Source organism: Aphelocoma coerulescens, chromosome 1A (assembly GCF_041296385.1).
Source record: "Aphelocoma coerulescens isolate FSJ_1873_10779 chromosome 1A, UR_Acoe_1.0, whole genome shotgun sequence".
Classification (NCBI taxonomy): domain Eukaryota; kingdom Metazoa; phylum Chordata; class Aves; order Passeriformes; family Corvidae; genus Aphelocoma; species Aphelocoma coerulescens.
Window position 1 is genome coordinate 59685097 of NC_091014.1, and position 22674 is coordinate 59707770.

General features: G+C 38.1%; 2 protein-coding genes across 4 annotated transcripts in view; one reads left to right on the forward strand and one right to left on the reverse strand.

Annotated features, from left to right (window-relative positions):
- Window positions 1-437: 437 nt before the first annotated feature.
- Window positions 438-15873, reverse strand: DRAM1 (DNA damage regulated autophagy modulator 1). Of its 3 annotated transcripts, none has more exons than XM_069003022.1 (7): window positions 15001-15256; window positions 8978-9045; window positions 7629-7771; window positions 5656-5833; window positions 4572-4630; window positions 3135-3227; window positions 438-939 (listed from the first exon to the last, which is right to left on the reverse strand). In XM_069003022.1, exons 1-7 carry the CDS (start codon window positions 15156-15158, stop codon window positions 928-930), a joined length of 711 nt encoding a protein of 236 aa, XP_068859123.1. In that variant the 5' UTR covers window positions 15159-15256; the 3' UTR covers window positions 438-927. The 3 variants fall into 3 exon arrangements, 2 of the variants coding, with proteins under 2 accessions (XP_068859123.1, XP_068859122.1); XM_069003021.1 differs by having other exon boundaries at window positions 438-1763; XR_011147959.1 differs by lacking the exons at window positions 438-939; window positions 3135-3227; window positions 4572-4630; window positions 5656-5833 and having other exon boundaries at window positions 7684-7771; window positions 15001-15873.
- Window positions 15874-15979: 106 nt separating this feature from the next.
- GNPTAB (N-acetylglucosamine-1-phosphate transferase subunits alpha and beta) overlaps window positions 15980-22674 on the forward strand; it is a 53578-nt gene continuing 46883 nt past the window's right edge. The window contains exon 1 of the mRNA XM_069003020.1: window positions 15980-16065. The gene's annotated coding sequence lies outside the window, so the exon portion shown is untranslated. The remainder of the gene's footprint in view (window positions 16066-22674) is intronic.

Here is a 22674-nt window from a genome sequence, read left to right on the forward strand (position 1 = left end):
TGATTCAGCCACTTTCTCTAAAATTTTCGGATACTGTAAGCACTGTAAAGGTTGGCTATCATTTGAAATAACAACTTCAAGCTTCTTATACTTTAGTTTATGAAAGCTAAGAATGAAAAGCAGTAAAAGAATAGTACACAATGCACTAAGAAATATGGTATTTTCTTAACAGGGCCTTGAAAATAATAAGATGTCACTTTTTGTGGTTGGTATACATTTTCTTTATGATCTTCACTTGAATCAATGTGTGTCCCTTACAGGACACCAAATCAGCAAGACATAGGTCCTTCATGTAGTCAGTCCTAGATTTGATTTTTAACTTGGTTGTAGCTGTGAACCTCTGCAAGATAACCTGGGTACTATGGAAAGCAAATCTGCCAGTGAAAAACACTTCTTCTGTTTTTATCTGGAAGAACTTATAAAGAAAACATCAACTCTTTAAGTTGTGAAACAGCTAAATTTATTACAGTTTAAAATACACATTAAAAGAAATATCGACAGATGACATCACTCCCCAAAACACACATTAGTTTTATCTTTTGGATATTAGCAACTGAAAATCATCAATATTTCTGCATAAACTGTGATAGAGTGTGGAAAATGTAATTTTCAGAGTACTTAATTGACAACCAAGAGGTTAATGCACTGAATGGAAGTGGTGAATCAGTTCATGAAAAAACCTTTTGCCTGCAGATACTTGTAACATCTGACTTCTCAATTAGTTCCTTTCCAAGTCATTCATCACAGAAGTAACTCTATAGCAGCAAATATCTTCACTACAGATGCTCTCCAGGTTTGTTTTTTAATTCAGTTTTATATATATAAAAAAATATATATATATAAACAACTGAAAACTGCTGGTGCCTCTTCTTATTTTCCATTCATTCCCAAAGACTTTTTTTGAGACCTTCTTCACTCCATTCTAGATTAAAATACAGACTGGAAAATATTAATACAGACTGCTATATATTAACCAAATTGCAATAAGATTTCTCTTTAATACATAACACTTGAATTTAATTTACTTTCTATTCTCCCTTCTGTTTTATGTTTCTTACGACCATCAGTGTATAAAAGGAAAAAAGGGGTGGATTTTTACAACATGTATTGCAGTAATGATTAGATAACATTTTCCAAGCAATATAGTTTAAATTTCTCTCAGGATTTGCATTTGCATTACAGTGCCCAGTATCAGAAATATGCATAGTGTTACCACCTACTAAGTTCAAATTTCTAGTCTTGAAACAAAGATTCTTGCTTGCACCATCCTCTACAGCCCTTGCAATTTAACAGAGTAGGAATTCAGTCCTAGTGATTTCCGTTGCCTTTACACTTCCCTCTTTGCAAAATGTACATTCTCAAGTTTAAAACTAATGCTACTAATCACACTACAGCAAATTAAAAAGTACAGATATGTCCAAAATGGAAGAGCTGAGGAGATCAAGTCCTTGAATGATTTTCCAGTGCTTTTAGATATTGCTTTTGTTACAGTATTTTTAATGTACCAAACCTTTTAAAATTACAAAATGTTGCAAAAAGGCAGCAGGAACTTTGCTGTGAGATTTTAAAATCTTTTAGTGGTTGCTGTTGCAGAGTTAATGGCATGGGTTCTCCATACAACCTTACCAATCCCTGTCCCTCTGCCACATTTTCTGTCAAAGTCAAAAGTCAAAAGAAACCTAGAATATTCATAGATATAAAGTATTGTTTTTTCACTATCAGCAGTCTTCATGTATTTCTGTTGATATCCTTAAAGAAAATCCCTAAAAGAAAAATAAAGCAAGACCAGCTTAAGGTAAGCTAATTTTGCAGTTCTGTGATATAAAGTACAAGGAGATGAGACAAACCAAAATAAAAATGTGTTAAAATGAAATAAATACTGTAGAAAATTTAAAAAAAAATTCTTATTTTTCTTGGAGTATGGCAGGGGGTTTTTACTGAATTAATAGTTTGGTTTTCTCTGAGCCCTGGTTGGGACAAAAAGAGGGGAGAATCTAAAAAAATCTTTCTGTCATTGTGAGACACTAACATTGGATCTCGTGCTATTTTATAGCCTGTAATTTAAACTGTCTGCATTTCCATTTTGTTTAATTCCATCACTTTCTCTTATTTGTTACATTCACAATATTTATATTTAGTTAAACTTTCAATGTTTGAATGAATTCTCCTTTCAATGAAGGAGAATTATCAACTAAGGATTGTTGATAAATATTCTGAGAGCTGCTGCATTGTCCGGCAAATCTCTAACTCCAAGGAAAGAGTCTGAGCTTTGATAAAAGTTGCAATCATATGCACAGACATCAGAGAGTGATGGATTAGCAATAAATACCTCCCTCCAAAAATTATGCATTAATTGATGCATATGTTTCTGAAAGGTATTTCAATAATTCTGTCAGTTTTAGAAGGCAATTATATACCTTTAAGATCGTGTGTTGATCATAATTTTGCACAACTACCTTGTTTTCCAAAAAGAGATTTTTTACTTCTGAACCTAGCTTTTTAAATTTTATTCTTTTTTAATTTAATTTTTTTTTAATTAAGGAAAAGTCCTACAGCCATGGTCTATTCAGTACTAAGTCAAAACTAAACAGACATAGAAATGTTTGCTATTGGTTAGAAAAATATATGTTAACTCTGAATCCAGCTACCCAAACCAGAAGCTTTTGTCAATACTTTTCCAAAGGGTATTTCATATTCTTTACACTGTGAGGAAACATATAGCAAAATGTGTAGTTTTTAAAAAGAAAGGAAACATCAATGGTTGAAATGCTTTGGATTATTATATAAAATCCCTCAGGTAGAAAGAAATGCAGTTTTAGTTGCATGATTTTTTTGTTATTATGTCACTTTTAGGGGGCCTCTTTCTATAAAAAGATTGGTAAATAAGTACATATTAATTGACTGCTTTTAATTTCCAAGAAAAGACACATTGAACTATCAAACTGAATTCTAGATTTTGAAATCAAGGGGGAGAATATTCATTATGTAAACAGAAATCAGTTCTGCGATTGGTAAAATGTGTTTCTGTATAACTTTGATGTGTCTATCTGAGGTAAAGAATGGTAATTTTCTATTGCATTTGTTTTTATACAATTCATAGCACTTAGTCACTGCTAAAATATGTAGATACTAACCTGAAAATCTCTAATGAATGTTAAAAAGAAGAAGATGAAACCAAAGGCCACCGTCCATTCACAGATTGCACTCATAAAGTGGTAAGTATAATCCTGATGGAGTGAGACATAAAACAAATTTTCAGATAAAACAGCTAAACAAAATAAGTGTGGAATGATATAGACATTTCCTTCTGTAAATTCAACAAGTACTGTAAGATTTATGACTCATCATCCCAATACCCCGTTGTGTAAAAGTCAATTCACATTTTCTTTTTACAGAGTGGTGAGTATATTTATCAAGGTTGCATGTGTTGCATGAAGTCTTGTGCAGTAACATTAGAGGCAGTACAAGAAAACTACAATTAGCACAGTATCAAAACAAAGCTTGAACATAATATGAATGTGAAAACATTGAGTTCTTATGTTAACATTACCAAAGTGCCCATGTTCCAAGCTTTCATTCAGAGCCACTGAGCGCAGTAATACTGAGAGAATTCTCATCCTGTTTTGAAATAGAGGGCTACCCTTTATGACCCTTTATGACCAAAAAGTCCTAACAAGAGTTTTGTTGTTAAGACTGTCATAGAAAACCTATGTCACAAGACACAAACAGAATGCAAAATGTTTCTTAGCATGCCATCAACAAATAGGCCATCTGTTTCAGTAAAAAAACATTTTTTCATCCTTGCATCTCAAAAAACCCCACAAAATCCCTGAAGATATTACTAAGACTGTCTAATTTGCAAAGATTTATCTACAGTTGCCTTGCCACTGCTTTGTTGAAGTACATTTTCTAAGTGTGCTTTTATTAAGCTCTTCAAGCAGGATGCACTGTCTGCATTATTTAACCTGGTTTTTGCATACCTCTTTTCAAGAGGTAAGTTTGTCCAAAAAGAAAGTTCAAAGTTTGTCCAAAAAGAAAAATTAGTTTTCATAGTTGTCATTCTGAAAACACTGAAATCAACTCAGATACCACTTTAGTATGCCTTAGTTCAGATGCAAATATTTATGACAGTAGCAAAGACTTTAATAAAGAAGGGTGAAAAAGCTGAGAAAACTAATGTTGTAAAAAACCTCAAAAACTACAGAATCAAATTGGTCCACTTTTGTTTCATGTGAGAAGTTCATTTGCAAGAAAATTGATTATAAAAGGAAGTAGAACAACTAATTTCCAGAATATTTTTTTCTGTAGTCTTTTTCTATGGGAAAGTTGCAATTCTTCGTTAAAGCGAAAGTCTAACTCTTTGAAGACTGATCATCCGTGACGAATTTTCTTACCCACACCACAGACATCTTTCTAGTGAAGATGTAACTGGAAACCAGCATTGCACAAATCTGTTCATGATAATGTACTGTTTGAAGTCTCTGACATGTTTGCAATGCTTTAAGATCAATATAACAGCATTCCCCAAATAATACGATACAAGGTAACTTGGCTGCCTAATAAGATTTTACCTTTTCACCTGGGGTCCAATCAATTTTTGTCATGGAAATTTTTGAAGCGAACACAATCACTGGGAAAAACAGTGTAAAGGAAACTATAGAATATTAGTGAGTAAAAGTGAAAACGTCTGCTTACAAAAAAAAACCCCTTCTTCCCCTTCTGTAGCAAAGGAGATCCTAAACAACCAGAATGTCAAATCAAGGTATTTAGAAAACAAGTAAATGAAACACATTATTACAAGGTAGGTGGTAGCAGCAATCAAAACACATTTCTGCACAAATGAAGGTTTCTGTGGGTTCTTTCAGAGTATAGACAGTAAGGGAGACACTCCAAAACTTAGGTGAGATTTGTGATCAAGAACTGTGGGAGCATAGTCCTGCACTGCTGGAAGTGGAACTGTGTTGGTTCCCAGTGGTGCACAATAGGTGCCTTGGTCTGTTTGTACAACTTCCTCTCAAGACTGAGGGCCTCTTTCAAAGCCCTTTCACAGCTACTGAAACCAAAAGCAGGCTGGAGCTGGCTGACTCATGTGTTGAGCTGCCACTATCAGTTTTCAACACTGGCAGATCACCCAAGGCCAATAAAATCAGTGAGAAGACTCTAATTCTAGCATGCCAAGGGAAAAGCCAGGAAGTTGTGCAGTGTGACTTTAAGGGAGGCGACTGTTGAGGCCAAGCACCAAGCAGCATGATAAAACTCATCTTCTTAGGCTTGTTTGCCAACTGTATTTTTAACTTCTGTATGTTTGGTTCACTGTAGAAGCAGTGGCTCCCTTTTTCAGGCCTTCCTCCCTGCTCCCCTTCAAGTGAAGGAGGTGGGAAAGTTGCTCTAGCTTTGCTAGTATATGATTCTGTGAAGAACACTGGGGCATTGTTTTTAAATATACCACTGAATTAAGAGATAAAGCTTTTCAGAAGCCCCCAAAACTCATCTTTATGCTATTAATTGTGTCTCAATGTGCTATATTATATATATTAGAGAGCCCTAAGTAAGGAGTGTGACCTCATTTTTATTCTTTATCATCAGTGATTTAACTTAAAAGGAAAACCATGAACACAGAAAGGGAAAACCATGGGACAACACCATAAAGGATACTGGGAATGAAAGCAATGCATGATATTACAGATATGGCCATCCTTATGTGACACACAAAGTAAGTGTTCCATCGTGGGCAGGACTTGTAAGAGATTATGGACTGAAGTGTAATGTATACAACACCCGAGCCAAATGCCACCAAAGCTCCTATGTCATGGACACTGGGAACAGCCAGCTCCTGGAAAGAGAATCAGCACAATGATTAGCTGCTGCTATCTGAAGAAACTAGCAGGTAAGTGCACACAAATGCAAATCTTCTGCATGACATACTGATTAGAGGAACTAGACTGAACACTAAGGAAAGAATTTCTAAATCCAGCTTTGCTTTGATCTCCTGACCTGAAACAGTCGCCTGACCCTGAGCAAATCTCACATCCTCTTCATGTCTCGGTTATTCTATTGGCAAATGGGGATAGGAATGTATCACTACTGTACAACTGTTCACTAGTTGTACATATACAGTGAAAAGAGTGAAGGCTTGCAAGACACCATTTCCAGCTTCCTGGGCAATTAAGCATGCTTGAAAATCTGCTGGATCAGATACTTAGCTAGATAAGATCTTTATCGTGCTCAGAACCCTTTCTACAAACTGCATTTAACATGGAAAGCAGGGTCTAAGCAGAGGAAATAGAATTTAGGTGAGGAAGGAGTTTATGGACAATAAATGGCAATGAGACACAACAGAGATTAGATAAGAACCAGTATTATAACTGTCAAGGAACTCCTTTGGAAACTTCAGGATCAAAGTTTCTGCTCCCCTGACTCTCACAAATTATTTTGCATTCTTGATTTGTCTTTTCCTTGTTGAAGCCAAGTTTGTTTTCTCTTTCAGTCAGGCATCATCCAGCTCTTTTTTGTGCCACATATAAATCTTACCAATAAGAACACAGACATTTAAAAGTAAAATAGTGTGATTAGAATAGACTGCAGTACCTATGGTGTTTGCAATCCACACACACTGCCTGGATGCAAAGCTAAAAAGGGCAAGTTATCATCCTAAGGCAGAGGGTTTTTTAATCTGAAAATACCATATCCATTACATGTAAAACTGTACTGGCTGCTGAAGCCCTGACAATCTTTATTTTCATTTTCTCTGTATGTTATCATGTCACTATATGAGCACAATAATATTTAACAAAATGTTCCAAGTTAGACCATCCTTTAAAATAAATAATGTAGCTGTTTCCACAGATTTTAAAGCAATATCTCAAGCTGCCTGCCTATTAAATTTAACTTGATTCTAGGCTGAAGCTTTCAGTACAATTGTCCTAATACTTGTGTCAGAATCTACCCTATTATATACTTCCTCACTAGAAAAGGTAAAGTGAATAATCTGTTTCAGTATTTTTCTGTCTACTGAATTTTCTTTCAGACACTGAGGGGTGGACTTCGATTTGTAATGAGATGCCTAATCCTTCCTGGCAAAGTAAGCAGTAGTTCTACATGTCTCTATCAAAAGATTTAATATGCTGTTATGCCATCTCCTACAGACTCAAAAGAACAGGCTGATACTGTGCTCAGTGTTCTAACCCATCAGATAAGATTACTTTATTCTGTAGAAAATGCTGCTAGTGAGTGTGCCATCATTCAGTCAAAAATGCAGATGCTTTTGGTAGTCTGATTTATTCTGCCCTGCTTGATTATAAGCAAACTAAACTTGGAATAGCAAAGTTTTTTACGGTCAAATCTTCATAGTAAAAATTTTCCAGCAAAAAAATCCATATAGTACAGACCTGTTATAAGACAAGCATACAGAAAACCCCTTAATGGCATAACTGCCTAAGCAAAAATTCTCATGTATAGGGAAACAAATCTGTCACTGTAAAGCTAATGAAAAAAGGCAAGCACAAGAAATTCTTACTCCATTTTCCAAGTATCCACATGGGGATAATGTTAACCACTGTTATCTAGTTGAAAATTTTAATGGTAAAACAATCTTATTTTCATTTTTGTTATGAAATTTATGATCATACCTGAAAAGTTGCAACTATGCCCATTCCAGTGCAGCCCATCAATCCAATACATAATATAAACATATTGCATGAAGACGTAACGAAGTGTGATGTCTCATTTTGCTTCTCTGTTAATAAATATCTGATGTACATTGTAATTGCAGCTGAAAAAACAAAAAAAGTGTTATGTTCAATGTCATATATTGCTTACATTTTAACACCTTTTCCTGTAACACATGACATGCAGAATAAAATTATAAGCATAATACAGTAAATAATATTACCTTTACCTCTACTGGAATGAAGAAGAAAGGTAGTGATTTTCAGCTGAACTTTCAGGTAGAACTTAAACATTATCTTCCTCTTAAAATTGCACATTATTGCTATCTAGAACTAACTGCACATCAGTTCAAGGAAAACACTAATTTAAATCCCATTCTCCTGTGTGTTTTGGGCACAGAGGCATTGCCACTCCACATTAGGAACAGATGTTACAGGGAGATAAGAACCATAAGCTACAAGTGGGAGGTTTTATTCTGCTCTGAGATGCAGTCTTGTACCAGAACTACATCTCCTTATAATGGATGGTCTGAAGAATTAATTCGTTTTTGCAGAGTCACCGCATGCATGACCTTAATATGCAGTTCACTCCTGACAAACATCTGTACTGAATTAGGAAATCATGGTTCTTCAGTTTATAATAAGCTGTAGACTGGATTCCACAGTTCCACAAAACAGAACATGGTTTCAATCTATCCACAGTTGGAAAAATTAATCGGGTAACTTTGCCCAGGCACTATGAGGTTACATGAAACACACCAAGATAGTGTGACTGAACGAGGCCCTTAGAAAAGGTAAAATACATGATTTTGACTTTGCCTTAATGCCATAATACTGCATGTATACAGAGGTACACAGCTCTTGACCCTCCATCCTCTAGAAGTTTATAGAAAATGCCAAACTTCCTGACTCACATCAGCCATTTTGTAGAGAGGTAGGCAGGTTGCAGAGAAAACCAGGTGTTCCTTCAACACTATTCTTCCCTTTGCTGCAGCATTTTAGAACCTAAAGTTCCCCTACATCAGAGCTTTTGCAGAGTGATTATGCTATCTTTGTTCCACTTTTATTTCCAGCATGTTGACTACTTTGCACTGATGAGGTGCTCTGAAGAGACACAAGTGCCTCTAAGCCTGCACTAACTGCTCCTGAGGACCTGACTCTCCAGGTATCACTTACATCTACCTGATACTGCCATTTGGCTGTGGAGTAGTTTTTCTGCAGAATACTGAATACATTTCTGCAATTTAAGCAGGCAGCTTTCAGTAATTCTCATTTCTTCATTCTGGTCAACCCAAAGAGCTTATACATACCTAAAAGGGCTGAAATATTAATCATAAAACCGAAGACACCACTCTCTGGAGGTTTAGTTCCAGTGTCGCTAAAGCAGGAAGAGAGAGAAATTAAAAGTTAATTGAGACCTGTGAAACATAAATGAGACTTACAATTGAAATCCCAAGAGAAATATAACTTGTGTGAACTGCTGCTGTGTGTGCAAAGCAATTCATCTGCTGCTGCACACTTAGCCTCCATTTGTAGTAGAGAATCTTTCTTTTCAAAAAGAAAGCATATTTTGAAAGCATACTCTTTGAACTGTATTTCTTCTTTTTTCTGTATGCAATATGCAAAGATGTGACAGACCTGTACTTTGCTCAGGAATGACATGATTACATAAATGACATTTTAGAAATTATGTTTCTTTTTTTCTACTGAATTAACACTGTGATAGAGCAAAATCTATCTAATGGCAGTCACTATCTTAAGATGTGAGAGAATTGGGTTTAACTTCCTTGAAAGGACTTTACCCTATGAGAGAAGTTGTGTTCCAATGCCCCGGAGTGTTCCTAACAACTGTTTAATTTACTAATGTAGGTACAGCTTAAGAGTACTCTATCTCCAAGGTGTTGCAAGTCCCTTCTGATGGAACACTTCACCCTTATAGGGGATAATTAGAAGTTCACTGGGACAGAGAGGGGGAACATGAGTGTGAGAATATCTACAGAATTTATATACATATGTATATGCATGCATATATATATATATATGAAAAATGTTATATATACAAAATGTTTGTTGTGTGGAAAATGGAACACTTTCACCATAGAATCCTTTTCCCTGTTTTCCCTACATATGGGCAAACACCCACCCCAAAAATGCCCCTTCCTCACTGAATGAACATATTCTTGGCAGTACGGGGGCTCAAGCTCTCTCAAGCAGAGCTCTTCTACAGAAGGTGAGTGCTCTGTTGAAAGAACAGTACTATGATATTGTCACCTCTTTGCACTACTTTTTCTTCTCTGATGTCTATTTTTTCTTTTAATGTACAGCCAGTTGATATTTATTTGATCAGGCTCTGTTGGTCAAGCCAATGGAAAACATCTAGCTCTTGAATCTTTACATAATTTGGGTGTGAGCTAAGTTTCCTGTTACTGGGCAGCACCAAGAGGCAGGACAGTGCATTTGAACAGAGGCACCCAAAGAACTCTACTGTCAGAAATGTAAACATGTAAGGGTTTTAGCTAATGCCAAAGTTTAGTGGAAACCGAGCAAAGATTCTGAGAACAAACCTTTCTCCTAGAGTGGGAGTGTCAATCTGCTGGAGGGTAGGAAAGCTCTGCAGAGGGATCTGGACAGAATGGATTGATGGGCCAAGACCAGTGGTAGGAGGTTCAGCAAGACCAAGTGCTGGGTCCTACTCTTTGGCCACAACAACCCCAGGCAGTGCTACAGGCTGGGGAACAGTGGCTGGAAAGATGCCCAGCAGAAGAGAACCTGGGGGTGCTGGCTGACAGCAGCTGAACATGAGCCAGGGTGTGCCCAGGTGGCCAAGGCAGCCAGTGGCATCCTGGCCTGGATCAGCAATAGTGTGGCCAGCAGGACCAGGGCAGTGATGGTTCCTCTGTTCTTGGCTCTGGTGAGGTCACACCTTGAGTGCTGTTGTCACTTTGGGCCGCTCACTACAAGACATTGAGGGGCTGGAGTGTGTCCAGAGAAGGGCAAGGGAGCTGGGGAAGGGTCAGGAGCACCAGTCTGATGAGGAGCTGCTGGGGGACCTGGGAATGTTTAGCCTGGAGAAGAGGAGGGTCAGGGATGACCTTATTGCTCTCTACAACCACCTCAAAGGAGGCTGTAGCCAGGTGGGGGTCACCCTCTTAGGTAACAAGCAATAGAACAAGAGGAAATGGCCTCAAGTTGTGCCAGGGGAGATTTAAATTGGATGTTAGGAAAAATTTCTTCACAGAAAGGGTGTTTAGGCATTGGAATGGACTGCCCAGGGAGATGATGGAATCACTGTCTTTGGAAATAGTAAAGGAAAGCCTGGACTTAGTACCATGGTCTGGTTGACGATGAAGTTCAGCCATAGGTTGGACTCAGTAACCTCAGAGGTCTTTTCCAACCTAATCATTTGATGAATCACAGTGATTCTGTGATTCTGTGTATGATGGGAAAAGTAGGTACTAGCTAGAGATTTTTTTAATGCAATTGAAGAAGATGAATACTCCTTATCCCAGCAGTGAGGCTGGATTAGGTTTCAGTGCTAAGATTCTGAAGCTACCACTGAGTACAGCCAAAATGACCTCAGCATGAATGTTCTCAACACCCAAAAGAGAAAGCACTCTCTACTTAAGCAATCACTCTCAAGGATTTTGACAATTTTGTTAAGTTCAGGAAAGAAGAGTATGACCATCTCAAATGACTTGATTATTTTAGAAATTCATATTTGCTCTCCAACCCTTTCTGTGTTACAGAAGGATTTGTGTAACAAAAGTTGCTAAGATGGTTTATCAACAACAGGAGGAAGCTTAGGTTAAAGGAATGATCCTTTTCTATGAAAAGCTGATGCAAAAAAAAAAAAAAAAAAATAGAGAAAATTCATATATTTATTTTTACTAGGTTGGTTCCAAATTCTCAGACCAGAAAAGTTTGGACCGGGCTTTTAGACAAGTTTTTACAACTTCTCAGGCATTAGGAATACCTTTTCACCTGAATTTTCTTGTTGTAATGCTTTCAAAAGACTTGTTCCAACTTGTACTCTGTATTAATCTTGTTTCACTTCGATAGTGAAATTGATGAAAACAGTAAATTAAGTCTTTTTTGTTTGTTTGACACACCTGAAAATAATGTTAATTCATGTTTCATTTAGCCCATTTTTAAATCTTGAACTTCATCTTTTCCTTTTGTTTCTGGAGTGTTTTCATTAACATGACAAAGGAGTCCATTTAAAAAGTGGGCCACTTGTGACAACCTTCAAGGACTTTCTCAAATCAGAAACTGCTCTGTGGTAAGTACAGGACTGTAATCACTTCAAAGCTATTGAAGGGTTTTAGGTGAGAAGAGAATGGAATTGGCACACACATAGAAAGCCATTTGAAGTTCTTGGAACACATCATAAGAGCAATCCAAATAACCTGAAATTGCACTGAACTCCAGTTTTTAACAAAAGATTTTCTCAAGCTAAAGGTTTATAGGTGATTTTTGTTGTTGTGGATTCTTAAACTCAACAGTCTTAGATGATTCTTTAAAGAAAATCCATACCAGGAATACTATATCACATCTACAATCTATTTACAAAGTACTGCACTGGACTTTTAAGGACACAATCTTCTTAATGTTGTATTTTCCATTAAAAAATCCCTGAAGCTAAATGAAGACTTGGGTTCATATTAATTTTTCTTCAAGTCTGCTGCCTTGGAAAAAAAGATTAGCAAAAAAAGTATTGGTGGCAGTCCCTTCCTTTTTATGAAAAAGAAAAAAGCCAATGGCATATTTGAAACAAAAATGTGCTCACTTATTTGGGCTGGTGTATAGGTGAGCTTGACCACCATGGAAAAGATGAGGAACCCTGTATGAAAATGGCAGCTTTTGTGTCACCATCTCATGCAGTAGAATTTTGAAAACAGTTTTCTGAAGAGTGGAAAGACAGGAAGGTGAAGGAGACAAGGCATAAATATTTTAGGGCTAAAAGATTCATCGTTGAATTTTCTTCAGAGCCATCGTAAACTATTTCTCTTCAAACTGAAGTCCCATATTTTAAAAATAGGAAGATTCTATTTTATCTACAGGAATTCTGATTTCTCCTGAGGAGAACTGGTAGGAAATACCTTCAGGAAAATTCCATTTACTCTTTCACTGAGAATTCAAACCAGGAAACAGCCACCCCAGCACATGCAAATTGGTTTGGATTTGGAGTAGTAGGAGTAGTAGGAGTAACAGGACTAATTTGGGCACAACCTTGTCATCTTTTAGGACTTAGCTGCTAGAAAACACAAAATTATATTCATTTTTTCTGCCCAGAAATGTATTTGTATGGTTTACTTGATGAGACCTTAGCACAGCCTCAATGACAAATATGGGTGTGGCCTCTCACTGTGACAGCTGCTACATGGTAGACAAATAAAATTAATGTTACTTCAAGGCATACACAGAGTCCTTGGGGAATGTATGTAAGAATTACAGAAATGTTGAACTAAAAATTGTCAATATTCTTCTCCTTTGTGTAACTGGAATTTCCCCATATGAGCTCTATTTAATTTTTATAGTTCATTTTAAGATATTGCACAACTGAAATGTTGCAACATTCTTCCTCTTTTTAATCACTCTTAGTTTTACTAAATCACATGATTCAGATTCTTAAGCTAAAGCAATGACCTGCAAATTAAGAGTATGAACTATGGTGTGACTATTGGCCTGAGTACTTAGAAAGAAACCTTGTATTATTCCCAAGTCCATATTCTATGAAGTTCTTATGCTTTGCTTAGACCAGTTGCCTTTAGAATTGTTGCATTCTTCACCAAAAGGCAATGTATATCCTTAGTCCAAATGTGGTGTTAAAAGGATGCAATATACACAAGGCTTTTAAAATACTTTACTAGTAAATGCAGAGGGCCTGAAATGTGAGTGGGAATCGCTGGTGCAGCCTCTTACATCTTTGTTTGGGTTATTTTAGAGTATGTGGACATTTATTGTGATTCCATAGCTAAAGGATAAGAATGATGTTTTCTGGGAGCTATTCCATTAAGCTGATATAACTATGGCAGCTGTGATACATTCATTAGAGTTGTACAGTTGTGGCTTGAAGGTTTGGCCTATTTCTTTCAAAAAGAATGACACAATTAAGATACCTGGGCTGTCAAGAACTTAACTGCAAACAAAACTATACATAAAAAACCCACATCCTATTGTCCCATATATTTTATTCTATGACATGGCTTCAACATAAGAAATGTAATTTGTCAAACTTCTTACTACAGGATCTCAAAATATTTCTGAACACAAACCATGTACAGTTATCTCAAATGTTTTTTGTTAGTTAATAATGGATAAATTGCACTGATCACAAGCACTTTTGTGTCAGTAAAGTTTTGTATGTAATCAAGGATGAGCAGTAGGGTATTTGTTCAAGTACAAGAATAAGGCTTTCCAAGAGCTTTCCAGATTTGTGCAGAGAGTCTTAAAAAGTTTTGCTAATATAAGCAAGAAGCCCAACTTTCTCTGGTTCAGTTTGAATGAAGCTCAGCTGTCTTGTGGGCTGTGGTGTCATTTACTCTTGCCTATGATGACAAACCCTAATTTTCAATCAAATTTTCTTGTTTGTGCCAATCAGGTTAGCAGTTTTCTGAAATTATGCATGTCCAAAAAGTCCTTCAAGGAATTAGGTCTAGATGTATCTTGAAAGACATATTTTAAAACCTTGTTTAGATCTTCTGTATATCAGAGACATTCTTGGATTTCTGGCTAACCTTTAATCTATTGAGAGATAAATAGTAACATTTTCATAGTTTAGATTTAAATGTTAACATAAGCCACACGTAAAGAATGATTTACACAGAATTGCAGTTAAATGACTAAGGCTATAGAAAAGAGATGCCAGGCATCTCTTGGGAAGTCTTTTAAACCCATTGGTTCTATAGTGAAATACAAAAAAATGCATGTTTGTGGGGATATGTGTACTGCAAAAGCCATCACAGGGCTTCGAGTCCTGTCATCTGGTGCACTTTGGCCTAGTTCTGAAGTTACACAAAATTACACTTCCACCGTGTCATTCTAAAGCTTTTCTAGGATCAGGCCTGCCTTGGCTGCAGCAGAAAACTTTCATGTCCTTTCCATCGTGTTTCCAGCATCTGTGGCTTCAGTGTCCTGCGGCTCTCAGAGGTGCTAGAGGTGTGATGGGTGCCGACAGTGCCCAGCGTGTCCCCCTGCCACGGGGAGGATCCGCACTGCATCTCCTCCCCTGGAGACCCCCCACTCGCTCCGGGAAGCCCCTCAGGACATCGCCCATGCTCACACACACAGAAGTCCCGCACCTCGGCCGCTCCCTCAGCGCCCCCCCCCTCACCTGATGTAGGGGACGAGGGGCTCGATGTGCCCTGCCAGCACGGCGATCACATAGGAGATGATGAAGGCGGCCGAGGACCAGCTGACGAGCAAAGCGGGGACGAAAGCCACGCCGGGCATGCAGCACAGCATCGCCGGCAGCTGCCCTGCCCGGGGCATCGGCAGCTGGGCGGCAGCGCCCTGGAGTCACGGCCCGGGAGCGGGGACTCGCGTGGCGCATTCGCGCTCCCCCACGCGTGGCTGTCCCCGCCGGGCAGCGGCGCTGCGCCTCCCGCAGCCCCGGGGATGCCCCGCCGGGCTCTCGCTTCCCTTCACTTTCGGTTCTCCCCGGCGCTCCCCGCCCCCGACGGCGGCGCAGAGCCGGGGACAGCCGCGGCCCCTTCGCCTTTCCCCGCTGCCGGCGCCTGAAGCGCTCCGGAGAGTTTCTGACTGCAGAAAGTCTCTCCACAAGCCGTGTCCCGGTCGCTGCCGGCTCTCCGGGCCGCACACGCCCCGTCGGGGCAGGGAGGCGGGCGGTGAGGTGCCGCCGGGCAGCGCTCGCCGGGGTCTGCGGGTCGTGCCGGCGGCTAGTGCCTTCACAGTTGTCTTTAAAAAGGCTAAAAACGGGGTCCAGCATGAGAGTACAGCGGCTCTTTGCCGGTCGACGGCCGGGGGGCGGCCGTGGGGGCACGGAAACCGGGTCAGAAACTGGGGAGGTCCCATTACGGGGTCCTGCACACACCTCAGCCGCCTTGGACTTTCGTTTCAAACACATGATGTAGTCTTGATTTGCAAATCTTCTGTGAGATTCACTTTTGCACATGATTCGCAGGAAACCATTGTTTAATTCAAAATCATGCTGTGTTCAGCATTTTCGCTTTGGTTTAACCCGAAGCCATGGACAATCTGTCAAGGTTGTTTCTGTTTTCTTCGACTGTTTGTAGTTATCTGCCTTCCAAACCAACATCTGAACTCAAGGTCACCATTCTGCTGCCAAGACATGTATGTGCATGCTCTGCCTCTCTCCCTGAGAATGTATTGAGAGTCTTGCCTTCGGTGCACATTCCCCGTGGTGGATGCACACAAGGTGAGTACTTGGCATGCCTTTGAAGGTATTAGGAAGGGAGATATAAATGAAATAAAAGGACTAGGGATAGTATATCTCAATGCAAATATAGAAAAGTAATAAAAAAATTATTCTACCACTAAGACTGGAGGTCCTCTACAGCCTTCTTCTTGGCAGTAGCAAGTTGCTCATGTTCTTAACACATAAATTGAAGGTAATAGTTCACACCACACCACAAATTCATACTTCATATTTCCACAGCTAATCTGTCTTCTAGTAGTTTTGAGTGACAGAAATTTCTGATTGAAAGAACGGGTTTATTTCTCTTTACGTTAAAGGTGCAAAAATAATGGAAGATAACTAATATTTGAACTGTCTTAATATGCTGTTTTAAAAATGTTTGTTTAATTATGCCTCAATATCAGGTATCTTGGGTTTTTTTCCTCTAGAAACAGAAAATCAATGAAATAGTATACAGGAAATAAATCTAGTCTCTTTGGTAAATACATGAACTGCAGAAACACCTTTATGTTCATTATATTTACAGAAGTAGAATTTTACTTTTTTGTGTGCCAGTAATTTAGTATTCTGATTTGGTCCCTTGCAGAAAGAGGATGGAATTCACTTTATTTTACTGCATCAACATTTAAGTCACATTGTTAGAAAAATGTTCCATCCACAGTTCTGCAAGTTCTTTGTACTTCCTTTAGTTTTGTAAGTAGTAAATAAATTACTCTTAAGTGTGAGTTGAGTATTTCTATTACTCACATGACTTTTAAGTGCCTGAACACTATTTGGAGTGAAAGAAAAAGACACATGTTTGGCTCAAGCAGGTGGCAACTTACTGTTTGGTGATCACTAGCAAAGGCTCTTTGTTGCTATGTAAACATTTATTGCAGCTCATGGGATGTTTCTTTTTCTTTGTGATTTTGTTGTAGAAGGTAGTCAGTAACAACATAATTTGAGCAGTGATCTTTAATCGGTTTTTATCAGAAGCATTAGTATGTTCTTTAAAGATCATTAGAAGCTGCACAGACTAAAAAATACAGGGTACTCACAAACTTGGGGGGAGTCATTTTATTTACTGGACTTGAGAACACTAGTGTGGTATTTCAAAGAAGGTTTATGTATTTTAATCTGTTTTGCTTTCAATAAGTTATATTAAAGCCCTAGCAGTATAAAAATATAAAATAACTATGGATTTAATTTAGCTCCATGGGATTTTCTAGATGAAAAATTAGATACAAGTTGACAGTGTGCACTTACAGTCCAGAAAACCAGGTGTATCCTGGGCTGTGTCACCAGAAGCATGACCAGAAGACTGAGGGAGGTGATCCTGCCCCCCTGCTCTGCTCTGGTGAGATCCCACCTAGCTGCATCCAGCTCTGGGGTCCCTTGCACAAGAAAGACATGGGCCTTGGGTCAGAGGAGGACCACAGAAATGATCAGAGGGATGGAGCACCTTTTTTCTTGAAGAAAGGCTGAGAGAGAAAAAGTTTTTCATGGAAAGAATGGTGAAGTTCTGGAATTGTCTGCCCTGGGAGGTGGTGGAATCACCATCCCTGGCTATGTTTAAAAAAAGATTGGATGTGGCATTTGGTGCCACCTTTTAGTTGAGGTGTTAGGGCATGGGTTGGACTCGATGATCTTAGAGGTCTCTTCAACCTGGTGATTCTTTGACTCTGTGATTCTGAGAGCTGCGGTTGTTCAGTCTGGAGGAGAGAAGGCTCCAGGGACAACACATTGTGTTTTTTCATTATTTAAATGGGGTGAAGAAGGACAGCTTGAGACTTTTTACCAAGATCTGTAGTGACAGCACAAGGGGAAATGGCTTTAAACAGAAAGAGGGTAGGTTTAGATTACATATTAGGAAGGAATTCTCTGTTCTGACGGTGGTGAGGCACTGGCACAGGTTTGCCAGAGAAGTTGTGGATGCCCCATCCCTGGAAGTGTTCAACACTAGGCTGGATGGGACTTTGAGCAATCTTGTCTAATGGAAGGTGTCCCTGTCCATGGGAATGGGATTGAAACTTGGACGTCTTTATGGTCCTTCCTAAACCAAACCCTTATGTGAATCTATGATTCTGTCATTTAACAAAATGGTCAGACTCCTTCAAATCGGAATTATTAGAAAAATAGATATGTCAATATGTGCAAATAATAACCTCCATGCCAGTGACTGGAAAACATATGAAAGTAAAGGAAATAATAATGGAAGATCTAAAATAGCCCATACTGCTGGTACTTCTATCCCCTCTTTTCTCCTGTTTCAATCAAAATCTGGTTTCTATGGATTTTATATTTATTATATATGAGTATTCTTTATCACAAGGCTATTTTCCAAACTCATTCATCATGAAATTACCTGTAAAATGAAAGATGTAGTTAGAAGACTCCTCTTCCCCAAACATGTTGGTCTTTATATCTCTGCATGGTGTTTACATTGAAACTGTGCAGAACAGTTACAGTAGCATTTACTTCCCTGATTTGGTAAAGAACTTGCTGGAAGAGGGAAGGATGGAAGAACAAGTGAGACAAGAAAACTGCAAGCAATAAAGTTTGGAACAAGAGCAAGAGAGACATAATTCAGTTACTTCTTGAGATCTTTTGCTACACACAAGCACTAGGAAAAAAACAGCCTTAATCTGTGAATGTAATGCCTAAATAATTTTTATTAACAACTGGTTATGAACTGGTTTATTAACACAGGTTGCGCCAGAAATGCATTTACAGAAGGAATCAAGTACACTACTTGTAATTTCTTCAGATTACTGTGTGAAGAGTTCAAGCTGGTTTGTGGTATCTCTTTCCTTCCTCTTTGGTCACGTGCCAATATCTGTAACCTTCTCTCAGTAACAAAAGCATGTGTAAACTATTCTCACTTCTGACACAAAGTTTGGAATAGCAGTAGTAACAACCCACAACATCTGTGAAATCTTACACTGTGAGGCATTCATGGCATGATGTTAATATTTCTAAAAGGTAAAGTGATTTAGTTATAAAGCAGTTTTCAGGTGTTACTGTTTAAAAGATGGTTTAATTTGTCCCATTTGTTTTGGGCCTCCTCTGTAGCCAGCTAGATTATATCTATATGTCTAACCAAAATGCAGGTAAAAGATGTCTCAACTGTCAAAATGATCAGACCAGTCAAAAATTGGTGGGTCCCTTAAGAATGAAGAGAGGTAACTACTGGGTTGAAATTGTGTAATTTCATCTGTTAAAAAAAAAAAAAAAAAGGAATAGAAACTTCCTCTGGTGCAGGGCAGATTAATATCTTGCAATAATGATGAGGTGTGAAAATGTGAAAAGGTTTATTCCAGAATTTCTAGAGAAGACTAGTTCTCAATATGTTTTTTTTTTTTACTACTCCGCTATCACTATCACTGTCCTCCAGTGGTAGGGAGGAGGAGAGAAGATCCAGCAGGCAGGAATTGTGCAGCAAGATTGATCTATTTTGATTATTTTACAACTCTTTTATAGACTTTTTTCTTCATAGTGTAATTGGTCAAAGGATCAGCACCCCCCTTGGGGGTGATTGGCTAAAATCCTAAAACATCCATTGTCAAAATATTTTTCTACTGTACTATAAACAAAGCTTTGCAAGGTCACAGGTGTTCATAGCTTATAGAATTCTACTAATATCTTCTGTGAGAGAGAAAAATATCTCATGGGACTGGAAAGAAGCAAGAGAAATTCTTGCTAGCAGCATATTTGTATCCACACTCCACTGTCTATTTTCAGTTACTTTTGGGGGGATATTTTTTAAATAAAATGTTTATTGGGAGAAATCTTTGTTTCCAGAATGCATGAGCTGTAGGCTGACATGGAATATAAAGGGCAAGAAAGAGACTGTTAAGCTGCAAATGAACCATTCTTCAGTGGCTTTGTTATCCTTCATTGTAAATCAGGTAGTGAACATGCTGAAGCAGTTAGTAGGAGAATTTGGCTCTGGCATTTTGATAATTTTGGCAGTACATTTTTGTAGAAGCACATTTTTAGTGAAAAGGAAATCATTCAAAGTGAAATGGGAGCTTTTTATGTGGCCTTGCCATCTGAAAGAAATACCTTTGCAGTTTTCTTAGTGGTACACAGTAGCTGACAGTAAGTTGCTTGCTGAAGATTAAGAGAAAGTAATGAAATTCATGACCTGAGTCAAATTAGAATGCAAAGGGATTAAAGGATTCAGACTCTAAACAGAGAGAATTTGATCAATCCTAGGAAAAGCTATCAAAATACCTTTTTTCTCAACATCAGAAGTGGCTAATGATGTGGCTACATCCAACACAAAACCTCTTGAAAATGGGGAGTACTCACTGCTGAAAAATCAGATTCTATTTCCATATGTTAATCTAGATTTACCAGCACAATTTATGGGTGTTGGTTTGTCTACTTTTATAACATCATCCTGCTAAATACAGGGCACTCAGTTATTTCTTCCTGTATACCGTGCTTCGCACATTGCTGGCTGAATTACTGTTTGCTTCTTTCATGAGCTTCCTTCTTGTGTGTCTGGCCCCAGCTGACACCAAGGTCTAACAGGGCCAGAGAGAGCTGCTGTACACATATATATACAGAGGGAGTGCTTCAGGGTAATATTGTGAAATCTCTATGTTGGAACTGCTTGATTCCAGCTGATACATATGTGTAGCAAACATACACACTTAGTGAAATGTAGTTTTACAAAACCTAAATATTGTGTCCAATTTTGTCTTTTCACTTTTAACAAACTGTTCTTTCCATCATTTCTTGGCCTTTGTCCATGGCCTTCATAGTTCTTCTGCATCAAAGGTTCATGCTGCATAGCTAATTCTTTATGACCACAAATAATATGGAATAAAGACAGAAGGATTGTTCTTGTTCAGTAAAAACGCAGTGAAATCAGTATCATGCCAGCTTTGTAGCACTGCAATAACCTGTGGGAGCATCACTGCTTCTTATTTGTTTGCGAAACTTTGGATTGAGGAAAAGTGGGTGCAACCCAGGAGTCCCAGAGAAAAGATCATGAACTATACCCATGTCTTGTCTGTACCAGCTCCTTCACACTCATGAACAGCAATGAACAGCTGGACTCGATGGTGTTAGAGGTATTTTCCAGCCTAAACGATTCTATGTCTCTATGTTCTGAAATAAAATGAATGTGAAGAGCAACAGTTAATATGGCTTTCCCAAAAAGATATTTTAGCAATTATTTCCACTCTACTCTCTATGTAGTCTCTTAAGCATTTTTAAACATAAAAGGTATATTTTCAACCATCAAAGGAAATGGTTCATCCTAAAGAGGTCCTTTAACTATTTAATCCTTCTGTCTGATACTGTGATCCATACCAAATGATGGAGAGCTAACTAACCAAAATTAGATGCTCTTCTAATGTTCTGAGCCTCCATCTCACTACTGTGATGTAAAAGGTACATGTTATTTCATACGGCCACAAAATCTTACTGACCACTGTTCTTCACTGAAAGCACCTTCATTATTTTCTTCTGTGTGCTGCTGAGTGGATTTAAAAGACCACCCTGCCCATTCCAACCATCAAATCTATACAGTCTGTTCTCTCTGCCACTGCAACCTGGCAGGATTAACAAAAGAAACATAAATTCCATCACTATCATAGGACAATGCCATCAGTGTACTAAAGGCCCTGTGTTTCTAATGTTAAAATAAAAAATAATACCTTTTTACTCTTCAGAATAATCCAACATTTCATAGAGCTAGCTACTGTGAGAAATTCTATTTTACTCTATTCTATTCTACTCTAGTTAGAATGATAATTAAATATCAAAGATAATGAACTCTATGTTTTTGAAAAGAATTATGAAATCTAATATTTAGAAAATAAGGTTACATTCATATAATATATATGTTCTAATATACATTAAATATATTAAAACTCAGCCTGGGGAGATTTTCCAGGGTCTTTCATCCACTTCATTAGTGGAAACAGACATACAGATATGACTTTGTTTGAAGGCCACACTCTATTTAAATTTTAGTTTACCATTGCTAAGAGCATATCTCTTTAAAAAGTAAGGGCTTTCTATAAAGAAAACCAAGGACAAAAAACCCAACACCCCAACAAAAACAAAAAAGTCCCAAACCAACCAAAAGCAAGAGCAAATGCCAGATTCTGCAGAGTTTCAAAAGGTTTCTTCTGGCTTTCTACAAGCATTTATTATTTTAGTTTGAAGTGTGCAGGAAATAACAGATCTTTGAGAGTAAAATGTTGGCGAATATTATGCTTAGAAAATCTGATTTCGCTGCCAGGTGCACATGCTGCCTCAGCTGCATCTAGATGCTCACTTTCAGAGATTTTTGAAATGGCATTGTTCCAGTCCTTTGCTCTCTAGGCACTGCTTTTTCATCTGTTTCTAAGATAATACTGTTTTCTCTTTAGTTATACCTCATTTTTACCAGCCATGCTCTTCAGATTATTGTAAATGTCCTTTCTAGTATCTGCACAAACAAAAAGGAAGTGGAAAGGGTAGGAACTGATGTTTAAGAGATAATTTTTTTCCTGTAAAGAAATGGGGACAGTGGAAATATTTTATCAACACAATTTTCAAGTAACGAGTCATAAATGTTCCTTGCATACCTGTCCAGAGGATTGGGAGCTGAATATCTGAGGATTTTCA